The 12,936-nt window shown below is 41.5% G+C and overlaps 1 protein-coding gene across 3 annotated transcripts; it reads left to right on the forward strand.

Annotated features, from left to right (window-relative positions):
• The first annotated feature begins 751 nt into the window (after positions 1-751).
• On the forward strand, positions 752-11,801 carry ATP6V1E1 (ATPase H+ transporting V1 subunit E1). Of its 3 annotated transcripts, none has more exons than XM_058852991.1 (10): positions 752-842; positions 888-930; positions 4,313-4,378; positions 5,291-5,400; positions 5,887-5,953; positions 7,746-7,835; positions 9,106-9,174; positions 9,569-9,663; positions 10,495-10,582; positions 11,180-11,801. In XM_058852991.1, the coding sequence occupies exons 2-10, from the start codon at positions 898-900 to the stop codon at positions 11,240-11,242; spliced, it is 681 nt and encodes a 226-aa protein (XP_058708974.1). In that variant the 5' UTR covers positions 752-842; positions 888-897; the 3' UTR covers positions 11,243-11,801. The 3 variants fall into 3 exon arrangements, with proteins under 3 accessions (XP_058708974.1, XP_058708973.1, XP_058708972.1); XM_058852990.1 differs by having other exon boundaries at positions 764-830; positions 867-930; XM_058852989.1 differs by having other exon boundaries at positions 775-930.
• Positions 11,802-12,936: the final 1,135 nt, after the last annotated feature.

A 12,936-nucleotide genomic window follows, 5' to 3' on the forward strand; every position in this document is an offset into this window, starting at 1 on the left:
TATTTGCTATTTTATTTAGTAATATTTATTTTATAATAACAGACATCAACATCATTTACTATTAATTATTTACTATTTAATAAAACAACTTGGTTTTAATATTATTTAGATGGTGCCTGAGGTAATAATAATAGTATAGCATTCTCCAGACCCAAAATACAAGCTGATTTCCAGCATTATAACGGCAGTATGAAAAGACAGTGAAGTTACACACATAGTTTTATAATAAGCTTTTCCACACAGAAAAAAATAAGGAAATGGAAATAAATCAGGAAGAAGCACGGATGTGACAAATACCACATTTCACAGTGATTTGGAAAGGAATGGTTTTGTCTTTTCCACCAAACGTTCCTGAAGAATGGAAATGGAAACCTCTTGCCAATTAGAACAAACCAATACTATTCTACTGCTTAAATTTCGCCATAAAGAATGGCAGCAGTAACAGAACTCCTGCAATGCCCTCCTTCCTGCATCCTTCTGCTTCTCCCACCGTGGGAGCCAACACAGAGCTACTTTAGGGCCTTACAAACGAGTTCATCCCTGTGTTTCCCCCCTGCCTGCTGCAGGTTCCGCTCTCGGCGCTGCTCCCGCTCCCTTTCCACCGCTCCGCTCAATTCTCGCACTGACGGTGACGCCACACCCGCCCCGCCATATATAGCGGTGTGACGTCACTCATTACGAGCGTTTCTATTGGTCCCCTGTGCGGTAGGCGGGGCGTGCGGCGACCCCGCCCCGGCCGTGACCCGAACCGGATCTGATTCCGCTGGCGGCCACCGACGGCACCGGGCGCGTCTCCTCGGGCCTGCGGCTGTCACTGTCACCGCCACCGTCACCGCCACTGTCACCGCCACCGCCACTGTCACCACCACCGCCACTGTCACCGCCACCACCGCCGCCATGGCGCTCAGCGATGCCGACGTGCAGAAGCAGGTAGGGCCGCGGCCCCGGCCCGAGCGGAGCCCCCGAAGGGCCGTGAGGAGCGGGGCTGACGGCGCCGGGCCCGCAGTGCAGCGCTGAGGGCTGGCTCTACTGCTCTGCCCGCTGCTCCCCTCGGAAAGTAAGATCGGTGGAGGGGAAGGATCCTGTCTTGGAAAAAGAAGTGTCCGGACAAGGCGATTTTTTCCATGCCGGGGTGGATGGGCCCCACCGGGGAACTTCCCTGAGGCGTTTTGGTGACATTTTATGGCAGATTGTAACGAGAGGGTTCATGAGCAGGCTGTGTGCTGTCTGCAGTGTTTAATTGCACCCCAAGGCTGGTAAATGCAGAGCCTTAGACCAGCTGTGTTGCTGTGGTGGATGTTTAGAGGTGAGGGCCAGTCTCTTCTTCCGTGCCTGTAGTGGGAGAACCAGAGAAAGTGGCCTTAAGCTGAGACAGGGGAGATTCACATCAAGTATTATAAAGAAAATTTCACTGTTAAGGTGGTCAGGCATTGGAATAGGTTGCCCAGGTGGAGTCAGCGTGCCTGGAGGTGTTTAGGAAGTGTCTGGATCTGAAGTGGTTTAGTGGTTTAAATGTTACAGTGGAAGTGCTGCATTGATGATTGGACTGGGTGATCCTGAAGGTCTCTTCCAGCTTAATGATTCTAAGGCTCCCTAAGGATTTCCTGTCTATTTTTGCTTGTAGCTGTGTTACCTGGAGTTAGCTGTACCTTAGCATTTGGGTGGGCTGCTCAGCGTTCCTGGATGCCCTTTTTAGGTCTGTATCCTAAGGAGAGTGGTGCAGCCTGGGGTTGGCTTGCAGTGGAAACTTCCAGCCCTGAAGTCTGGCTGTGGACACTCCTAGAGGCAGGACACCCTGTCCCTGTTGACAGTAAACACTGCCCTCAGCTAAAAAAGCTGCTTTCAGCTGGGTTGGAGATGGTGTGTGGTGTTAAAGGCTGTGGGGATCCGGTCAGTACTGGTCTGGGTAGTTTCTTGCAGGTGATGAGCAGGTCAGGCAAGTTCCCTTTGTCCTCTGCATCACAAGTACTTGTGTCTCACTTTCTCATTCAGTAAACATAGTCTCTTGGCAAGGAAGCATCACAATGAAAGTAAAATTGGTAGGTTGCCTTTCTCCAGAAGGAGAATTGTAACATTATATTGTATTCCTTTTATCTGCAAAGCTCAGGGTTTTTTTTCCTGCCTCTCCATGAACATCATAAAGCTGACATTAGAGTGGTCTTGCTCAGCCAGAATTGACCTGAACTTCAAAGGTTAGTTCAGGCTCTGGTGATGTATTAAACATGTAATACCAATAGCATTTCACATCTGCAGCACTCCTGTCAGTGCTTTACACTCCTGAGCCCAGGATGATGCTGTGAGCTGCAGAGGAGAGTGCTGATGGCTGGCAGTCCTGCATGTGGATGAATCTGGCATGAACTTGCCAGCTGGTCCTCTGAACTCCTTGCCACCACACTTCCAATGGTTGTCACTTGGAAAATCATTTCTGGTTGAGACTTTTTCCCACTGACAGCGTTGCTTTCTTATTCTGTCAAAGATGTTTAATTTATTGGTCTGTCTGGTCACTTCTAAGGCCCATCTAACATCTAGAGCTTCCCTTGGAAAGGATAATCACACTGCTCCTGATGGGGAAATACTTCCTTTCTATAGGAAATACTGCTTTAAAATAAGTCTCTCATTTCAAAATACATTTTTGACATTGTTATTAAAACTAATCCTATTTATAGATGTGAAAATCTCACTTTGGATCTCTCTTCATTTATATAAAAAGCAAAAGGGGATTTCAGTACAGCAGGAGGGAAGTAACACTGTTTAGTCTTACCAGCCTAGGAGAAGTGGATTCCATAATAGCTTCCATCTCATTCCTTTTCTTTATGTGGAGGATGTTTCCTGAGCACCCAGAACTCTTAAAAGTGCTTTTCCAAAATTCAGAAACCAGACTACACTGGAGAAAGTGACTCAGTAACATAAAGACTGCTGCTGCTGCTTAGTTCTCAGTCTTCTTCAACAATAGGCTGTTCAGCAAAATAATATTCTTATTTTAAATGCCTCTCTTGTCCTTTCTGAAATGCAGGGTAGGAAGCTGATGCTGTAGGTAGACAAGCACTTTAAAGTCTTTGCAGACACAAATTAAAAATAAACCTCCTGATTTGATTTTGAGGATGTAGATGTTACTGTTCACTTCTTCCACTGTGTTAACACGTGTTTAAAATCTTCCACTTGTCTCTTCACTTCTGTATTTTCATCTCTATGGGCTTAGTGCTGTTCTGCACATTGGCTCAGTTTTCACCTTGGCACCTTTCTAATCTCTTTAAAACATTTAATTTTAACATGAGATTCTATAAATAAGAGTCTTTTGTGTGAGTTTATTCAGAGTGGATTTTCTGCAAAATGTGTTAAGTGCAAGCAAAAAGTCAGTAAGTTTTTATGGTCTGCTCCATCTGACTGTGGAAGTGTCTGTACCTCATCCCAGTTTAAGTTTGGTTGGGAATGAGGTCTGGTCACACAGAAAGGCACATGATGGATGAAGAGAACTTGATCTGATTGCTTTCCTGGTCTTTAAGCTGCTGGACCTGAGCTTTGTAGTGCTTTGAGGTGGCTTCAGAAATGTTTTTCAGGTAGAACTTGCTGGCTCATGTGGGGCTCTGAAGCAGCAGATGACATTCTTGATGTGGTCTGAGTCACAGAACGTTGCTGCTGCTGTCTCCTTCCCCAGCCCCTCCAAAGTGACCTTATACAGAATTTATAGCAGTTTTTCAGGAGAAGGGGTTCTGGTGTTCAAAGGAACTTCTGGCTGTACAAAAATCTGACCAGAGTGTTCAGTAGCACTTTGCTTTGCTTCACTGTTCACCTGTGGAAGGCCCAGGTTCATTCAGATGCCATCTATGTTAATCTTTATGTCTCATGTAAATGTTTCATGTAAATATCATAACAGACTCACTTTGCTGTGTGAGGATTTTTGAAGTCTGGAAGGTTTTTTTTTAATAATCCCAGGGGTGAAAAGAGTTGGACTCATTAATGAAGAACAAAAACACCCAGCCTCACATTTATACAAATTTACTTTTGGATTGGTTGGTTTGGTTTTTTTTTTATAGTTGCATACCTGAAGTGCATTCTTCTAATGGCAGCTAATGAAACAGCATTATATAGAATTATTGGGGAAAATAGTGTTCTTGCAATATATGTCAGGATGAACTTTCTCTTTAGTGTGTATCCTCAAATAAATTTTCTTGCAAAACAATATTATATGAATTAGTAAATGGATATGGAGGATCTACAAATGAGGAGATAAATATATATATATATATACCTACTTCCTCTGGGCAATGTTCTTTCCTACAGAAAATATTTTCTTTCCTCTCTCTTGTTACAGATCAAGCACATGATGGCTTTCATTGAGCAGGAAGCCAATGAAAAGGCTGAAGAAATAGATGCAAAGGTAAAAATGGAAGTTCACTGTCAGTGAGTTCAAAAGGAAAACTGCATCCCACATCCTGCTTTGAAGGTTGCAGTCAGAGAGGGCTAGAACACCTTTATAAGCTACAGCTGATTTCTGTTTTGTTATTATATAGCAAAAAATGCTGTACCAGATAAACCTAGCTTTTGACAAATGAAAATGACTCAGAGCTGGTTTTGGTCAATGTTTTGGTGGTTCTTGAATATAAATATATTTGTATCAAAGTACACACCATTTTTTAAGCAATCAGGAGAGCAGAGTGACTCAGTTGGATTAAGTAGAACACCTTCCCCCACTAAATTAGTATTTAAGGCATGAATTGAATTACTTGCAGAATGCTTCACTTCGGTTAAGTCACAAGAGACTGGGTTTAATATTAACCTGGTGATAGAGTATAGATGTTTACTGAAGAAGGATTAATGGTGCCTTTTAGCCTCAACAGTCTGCATTATACCACTGCTGAAATGCCTTTGGTATTTATTTGGTATTTAAATATTGCCTGTTGGTATTGGACTCAGCATATGTGTTGCTGATAATATTTAATCTTCCTTAAACATTTAGATTTACACAAATATTTAATCAGTACTAAAGCAAGTATTCCTGGAGATCTGCAAACAGAATTCAGAAGTTGAGATTGGAGTCTCAGGTATAAGTAGGAGAATTATCCATGTGTTTTTACATTCTGTCTGGTGAGGCTTTACAAAAAAAAACAAACAACAGCTGTGCTGTCACCCTCCTTGTGTAAGAATTACTTAAAGAGGTGAAGGGTTTTTATATGGAACCATGAATTGTATCATCCTATCCTGTCTGTGAATGTGCTCTGTTACATTTTGGTTCTGTTTTTTTCAGCCCAAGGAATCAGTTTCCACTTCAGTTATTTAATTTTTACTGTAGGCAGAAGAAGAATTCAACATTGAGAAGGGTCGCCTTGTTCAGACACAGAGGCTGAAAATCATGGAATATTATGAAAAGAAGGAGAAGCAAATTGAACAGCAAAAGAAAATGTAAGTTTCTTGGGTTACACAGCTGACTTCAGAGCCTAAGCTCTCATTTTGTTGTTAATTTTGTACAAAATTCTTCTTCCCTTGCAAACAGGCAAATTGTAGACAGCATATTTAGTTCTAATTATGAGTTTCTCTTTTTTTCTGGGGAGAAATTACCAAAGCTGAGCTACAATGGTGTAACTTAGTGTGATGAAAGAATCCTTCACAATTCTTCCTGTAGTTATGTCTAGAACTGTAGTTGTGTTACCCTGGGGCAAGTGATCATGTTGGGTTTAATTTGGCTGGGTCTTCACCAAGAAAGGAGTTTAAAAAGTTTAAAAGTTTAATATTTTGTGCAAGTCCAGAAACAGATTCAAGCAGGTGAACAGACCTCGTTTTTAAGTGTTGTAGAATTGTTACCTTTAAATGCAAAGTGGAGTTAAATGTTGCAGTTCTTCTGTCAAAGGCTGATGGATTGATTCATCTTTATCATGCATGAACTTGCAGTCAGATGTCCAACCTGATGAATCAAGCAAGGCTGAAGGTCCTCAAGGCAAGGGATGACCTTATTGCAGTGAGTATCTTTGAAGTAAACACACAGTCTCTGTTTCTACCATATGTTAGGAAATTGAACCATTCTCTAAAGAAAATACAGTTTTTGATTGAGCGACATTTGCTTCAAGATACAAAAATGACTTTCCAAGCTGCTCTGAAAAGGCCTAGAGGATTTAGTCCAGCTTTGCTAATCTCCTTATTTTCACAGTTTCTGTTACCTGCTGTTTTAGGGAAATACATTGGTCTGCCAGGAACATTGCAGGCAGTGTTGTATCTGTCATTTGCACAGTAGATTGTTTCTTTAAAGAGCAGCAACTCTCTCTTGCACAGTTGGTAGAACTTTGAAATTCTGTTTGCCTGAAGCAACATTTGTGTGAAAAACCCAGCATAGCATAAGCAAGGAGGCTTAAAACACCTCCTAAAAGGTTTTTTTTGTGTCCTTCAGTGGCCCATAGTACTTGAAAAGTTTTGCTTCTTGTTCTGGTAGGTGACCAGTGTATGTGTTGACATAGAGAGTGAGAAATCATTCATCAGAGCAGGCTCCTTGTTTGGGTGTCCTGTGTTTATCTCTCACCACGGGCAGTGTGTCCCCATGCTGCTCACTGAGCAGTGACCAGCTTTGTTTGCTGTGCTCTCCCACCCCATCTCAGAGAGAGTTTGGGTGTTCCATGTTCTGCTAGATGGGGCTGTTGAGCTGTTGGAAAAGCTTGAGAGGCCCGTGGAAGTCAAAAATAAAGGATGGCATAAATGTTCAGGTTGATGCTACTGTGAAAAAGAGGAGTTAGCAGAAGAAAATCACCGGTTTATTGACTCTTTAAAATGAGTTTCAAACTTTAGATTGTATTCCCAGAGAGGAGGAAGGTGGATTGCTCAAGGGCTAACTCTGTTGTGGTAGTCTCTGCTGGGTAATCTCTTCCTCATTTATCTGCTGACTCAACCTCATGCTTCTGAGTAATTCTAAACACTCTTCCTCATTTTGAAACATTTAAAGTCACATGCTGCTCACTCTTTCTTGCCTTATCAGATCTTTGGCTCCTTTCATGAAGAGAGATGAGCAGTTCCAGAAATGCAGTGTTTCTCTAGGGAGGACAGAATAACTAGGTTTGACCATGACAGTAAATTGTGATAGTTTTATATCCTCCAACTGATTGTGTTACTGTGCACTCTTTTTCTAACACCTTGAGATAGCACAGGAGAGAGTTTCTTTATCTGAAGCATTTCTGATGGTCCAGTTTCAGGAGCTTTGATTGACTCCTTAAAAATTTCTTAAAAATTCAATCCCATCCAATACTGATTTGCTGAGTAAAGGTAATTAAGATAGCTCCTTCAAATTAAAAATAAGCTCTCTCTTTTAAACTTTGACTTGCATTTACTTAAAATTAAAGAATACCTAACCTGAATATTATTTGATGGAAAAATAGATTGGATTTCTCTGCTCAACTATAAAGCTAAAAAATTTATTTGGACAACTGTATTATTTTACAATAAACAATTACTCACTACATATTTAGTTTATCTAAGTTAACACTCTAAGTGGCATCCTTTTACTCCCAAGCTCTCCCTTTTTCACACAAAAGGAATTACTGGCAGGTTCTAATGAGGTCAGCCCAGGGCAGGAAGAAGGGAAGTGTTGGGCAGGGATAGTGTGCCATGCACAGAGATGGAGGTCTAGCTTGGATGAACACCAGCTGGAGTGTACATTTACGTGTTGGCAGGGTGTGAGAGCTATAATAGAAGTACAGAAAGTTGGTAGGCATGAAACCAAATGCCAAACAGATGGGCTCTGCTGATCTGATTTCTTCTGAATGTAGGATTTGCTGAATGAGGCCAAGCAGAGACTTGCCAAGGTGGTGAAGGATACTGCCAGGTACCAGACACTGCTGGATGGACTAGTTCTACAGGTAAATATTTAAATTGTGAAAAATGGATCATTGCTAAGTTTCTTTTGTTAGAAATAGCCCTCTGAAAGTTACAGTTGTATTGGAGTCTGGATCAAATGCTGCTGGGTGATCCTTGAGTTTTAAACATCACTTCAGTATCTTTTTGAGTCTTGGACTCTGAACAGAAAAGGTTGTGGCTTATTTTGAGGTGTAGAGCCTGGTATAGCAGCAGCAGCAGTTCCACTGTAAGAATAATTGCAGATTGTGCAGTTAATGTGCACACACACATTTTAGGGTGCACACATTAAGCTCCTGCAGATGAGTTGGATCAAATGCACCTTTGGCAGAGGCTGTTTCTCCAAACCCACAAATTAGTTGATATCCGCTTTGAAATCCTTTTTGGCGTTTGAGACTTAATAAGCTTTGACAAATTTGCTGTAGTATGGAACGTCCCTGTGACAGAAGCAGGCACAGAAAGCAGAAACCAGAGCTTTGTTTGCCTAGAAGGACATCCTCAAACCCCAGAAATGAACGGCTGAAAGTCCAGTAAGCATTGGCCAGGGCAGTCCTGTGAGCTCTGGTGCCTCCTTCTGGCACAGGCTGGTCCTGTGAACTCCCAGGAGCCACCCACGAGCTCTCCTGTCACATTTGGACAGCAGAGTTTTCTCAGTCATGTCTCCTACCAGCTTGTGCCTCCACCTGGGTGTTGTTTCTTTGTCACACTCGTGTCTGGTGTTGCTGTACATCAAACAAACCTTTCTTGTTCTTGCAAATTGGCCACTCTTGTCTTGGCTCATTATGTTAGATCCAGTGAGGGATCTAAGATCTGTGCTCACAGCTGGACCAGATGATCATTATAGGTCCCTTCAAACTGAACTAAACTTATTTTATCCTGTTGTAGCCTCAGATATTACCACAGGAACTGCAAGGCCAGGCATCTGAAACTGCTGGATGTCTCCAAGAGCTTGGTTGCATGCTCTATCTATTTGGACAGCAGTGATCCTTGTGTGTGCATGAATTACTGGCCAACACAGTCCTGAGATTCCATATGTTCAGTTGCACTTGAGTTCCAAAAACATCATCCATATTTGGGCTCTTCCCCAAATATTGGTGCTGTCCTCTCAGAATGTCTGCCTGAGGTGAACTTGTGAGCAAAGATCTAAATAAATGAGGCTGATATTGTTGGGACTTGGGTTTCAAATTGATCAGCTTCTTTCCTGTCTTGGGGTTAAATAATTCTGACAAAGAAAACATTGACTTCCTGCAAAACTGAAATGATTATTCCTTGCAGGGATTCTACCAGCTGCTTGAGCCCAGATTAGTTGTTCGGTGCAGGAAGCAGGATCTCCCCATGGTTAAGGTAAGACACCTGGAACATTTTGACAGTGCCCTGCTCACAGAGGCAGAGACCTGACTGCAGATGTTTGCTGCTCAGATCCTCCCCTCTCTGTGTAATATGAAAACAAGCTTTGCTTGTTGCACTTCTGTTGAAGCTACAATGTGCTTCCAAAGTTTGGGATAATTTCCATCCTTGGATAATGGCTTGGAAACTTTAGACATGGCTACAGTATTAAAAATAATAAGTGGGTTTGGCTGAAGAGCCAAAATGAAATGCCTTTGCTTAATTAAAAAAAAAAAAAAAAAAAAGAGGTTCCAATCCCTTCATTTTATTAGTACAAGTGATTGAATGATCAAACCCGAGTGCTGCAGGAGAATTTGTCAGTGCTGACTGGAAGTTTTATCTTGTGTCCTAGACTGCTGTACAGAAGAGCATTCCCATCTACAAAAATGCCATAAAAAAGGATGTGGATGTTCACATTGACCAAGACAGCTTCCTGCCAGAAGATATGTAAGGAAAATGGTGTTGTTTTGTACAGGGCACTAACTTAATGCAACTTTTCAAGCCACAGCTCACATTAGTGTCAGAAAATTAAGTATGGAATGTCCTCAAAGTGGCTGCTGCTATTCTTGTGGAACTGGCACTTCTTTATCAGACACAGACTCTGCAGTTTTCTCCAGACAAACACTGTCTCCATCAAAAACACGAGGAAAAGTTTTGTGCAGTCTCCAGCCTGATTCACAGTACTGGAGCAGGGAATAACTGTGCATAGGAACTGAACCACTGCTCTTATAAGGAGAGAGAATATGGATGTAGCCATGCTTTCTGTCTCAAGATGAAGCAAACTGAGTCTTAAGGTGCTGCAGGATAATCACTTGATGGGGTTTGTGTCAGTTCTGTCTGCAAGGCTCCATTTCCATATGGAATCACAGAGGTACCACAGACAAAGCTGTGTACTCTGTCATCTTTATGTATGGGCCAACAAACAATGCTTCTAGCTCTTTTCCTCCCTTTCCAAAATGTCTTAATAACACAGAGCCTGAAGCTGTTTTGCAGGGACAAATTGCATAGCTCCACTTATATTTAAAACATGCCTATGAGGATCCTTGCACATAGCTGTGGTTTCAGATAACTCCAAAGATGCTTTGCACTGCTGCTTCACTGGATCTCTTTGTGCTGCATTCCTATTAAGACATGATCAAAGGTTGTTTTTTCAAAAAGAGAAATCTTAGCCATGTGTCTGATTTGCCTATAAATGCTGATTTGGGATGTGTTTGCAACATTCTGACTCTGACCTGTGGATTTCACTGAATTATTTCTTTTTTTGTTATCCATCTTTAGTGCTGGAGGTGTTGAAATCTACAACAGTGATGGTAAAATTAAAGTTTCCAATACCCTGGAAAGTCGTCTGGACCTTGTAGCCCAGCAGGTGAGTTTCTCCCAACAACCTAGGTAAACAAAATATAATTAACTAGTTTGTTCTTGTGATGAAATCCTTGTGTTTCCAAAGTGTCACATAGTGCATGGCATCAGACTTCATTGGGAATGACAAGTAGGAAGTTATTTTTGAAAGGAAAGAAGAAAATTACCTATTGTTTGTGCAACAAAAAAAAAACAACATCATGGTTTTCCCCAGAATGATTCCTTTTGAATTAAGCTTAAGCATAAAACTCAATAAATTATGATACTGAAAGCCTTGGTTATGCCTGCACTGCAGTCAAGATGCTGAAATGCTGAGGCTAACTTGAATTGCTGAAGCTAACTTGAGTAGAAACTTTGGCTGAGACCTGTTACACCCAAGTGCAAAAAAAACCCCTAGCTCTGGCATCTCTTATGCTGCAGTACAGGCAGTGCTTTCAGTCTACAGAGTAGCAGGCAATGTGTGATCAGAGAAAGACTTCAGAAAGCTCAGATGAGCTGACTTGTTAATTTTGAAGGCAGCCTAACTATCCCACAGTGCCTGCAGGAAGAACACACAGCAGTTTTATTGCCCATTTCACATAGCTGATGTGCTCTTTCTCTACAGATGATGCCAGAAATCAGAGTGGCTCTCTTTGGTGCTAATGCCAACAGGAAGTTTTTGGACTAAACCTCTATGAGAGAAGGTGGGATCTGTTCCACTGCCATACTGAAGGGGATGCAAAAGCATCTGCTAATCTAAAATCTTGAAATTTAACATTACTGTGTCATCCAGTATCTGTTCTTCAATCGAATAATTTTGCATACCTGCTGTGCTTAGCCTCTCTACTTGTGGTTAGAATGCATTGCTCAAAGGATGTGAAGACATACATATTCATCCAGAAGTGGCACTAGAAAATGGAGGCACTTGGGCTCTTGGCTTTCCTTACACTGTTGTGACTCTATAAAGACAAGTGGTCCATTTATGGTCACTCTCTTTGCTTTGACCACATCTCTCTCAAGTTGTCTGATCTGTGGAGTAAATTATTATGCTGCTGATGGCAAATCTCCTTTCAGTTATGGTCTTCAGTGTTATAGAGGGCATGTATTCCTTCCCAAGTTCAGTAGTTCAATTCATGTTACTTGGTCAGGCATTTCCTGTTCTGTATATGTGATTTTAAAAAAAAAAAAAAAAAGCCTGAGCCTGTAAAACTCTATTTATTAAAATAAAAATGTGTGTGTGTATGGAATTCCTTGTCACTTCTCTCTGGGGCTTTGGCAGCAAGTTTTGAAAAGTGGGATTGTTTGTGAAAGGACTTCCTACCTGAGCTGTGTGTATGAGCTGTTCTGTGAAGCTGGAAGTGCAAGGAGTAGTGTCAAGCTATTTGCAGGAATAATGTTGGATTGTAGGCAAGGCTTTTGAATAGGATCTAGGATTCTGGAGCATCATTCTCCCTGAAAAATGGGTCAGTAGTTTTGCTCCCTCTGTCTTCTGTCACAGGAGAGAACTACAGTAACACAACTGTGCTACTTAGATAAAACAAACACAATCCATTTCCCCTCACAAGTTTGTCATTGCTGTGCAGGAGATCCAGACTGTACCCTGACTCTTCCTAATGCTCAATTCTGAGATTTCTTTCATGGAAAATAGAAGCTGATGAATTACTACTTAAATACATCTTGAAATCAGCTTCTCTAAGTATTGCAGTGAGTCAGGAATGGTAGGAATTTTTCACTGTGCCATGAAGAGCATTTGCCAAGCTGCAGCAACACTGGCTTTATGCAGTGTTTTTAACCTGAGGCCTTCATGTGTGTGCCCTCATGTAAAGTAGACTCCAAATGCCAGATAAGCCTTTTACTGCCTCATTCCTCTCAAATGGAGATTGACTGCTAAGAAAATCCTGATTCCAAGTTTATTTAATCTGTGTCTGGAAGAAATGCTTTAAATTTGCTCTTAGGAAATAAGATTATTTAGCAAAGTTGGGTTTTTTGATTTTACTGCTCTTTGCTGTTGCATTTAGGTGCCAGCTCTTGTTTTCCACATAGATGGTTATGGTATTTATTCCTTTTCAGCACATGTTTCTGTGACTGGGCAAGAAGTGTGTCAGGATTAAATCTCTTGCTAGGTTTTGGATACCTGTTACAGCTTTTATCTTTGCAACAGTCACTGATCCAGCTTCCTCACACTGGACAGACCTTCACAAATCAGGGTCTTGCATACTTTTAAAAAGCAAAATAATAACTACATAAGTGATAACTGGATTTGTGATTCTCACACTGGAAGATGTTGGAGTTACTTACCATTAACCCTGTTAGTTTTGTATCTTCCTTCTCAGGAAAGAGGAAGAAACTCATTACACTTGGATTCAAAAATTGGTGTCCTCC

This window comes from Poecile atricapillus, chromosome 18, assembly GCF_030490865.1.
Source record: "Poecile atricapillus isolate bPoeAtr1 chromosome 18, bPoeAtr1.hap1, whole genome shotgun sequence".
NCBI lineage: Eukaryota > Metazoa > Chordata > Aves > Passeriformes > Paridae > Poecile > Poecile atricapillus.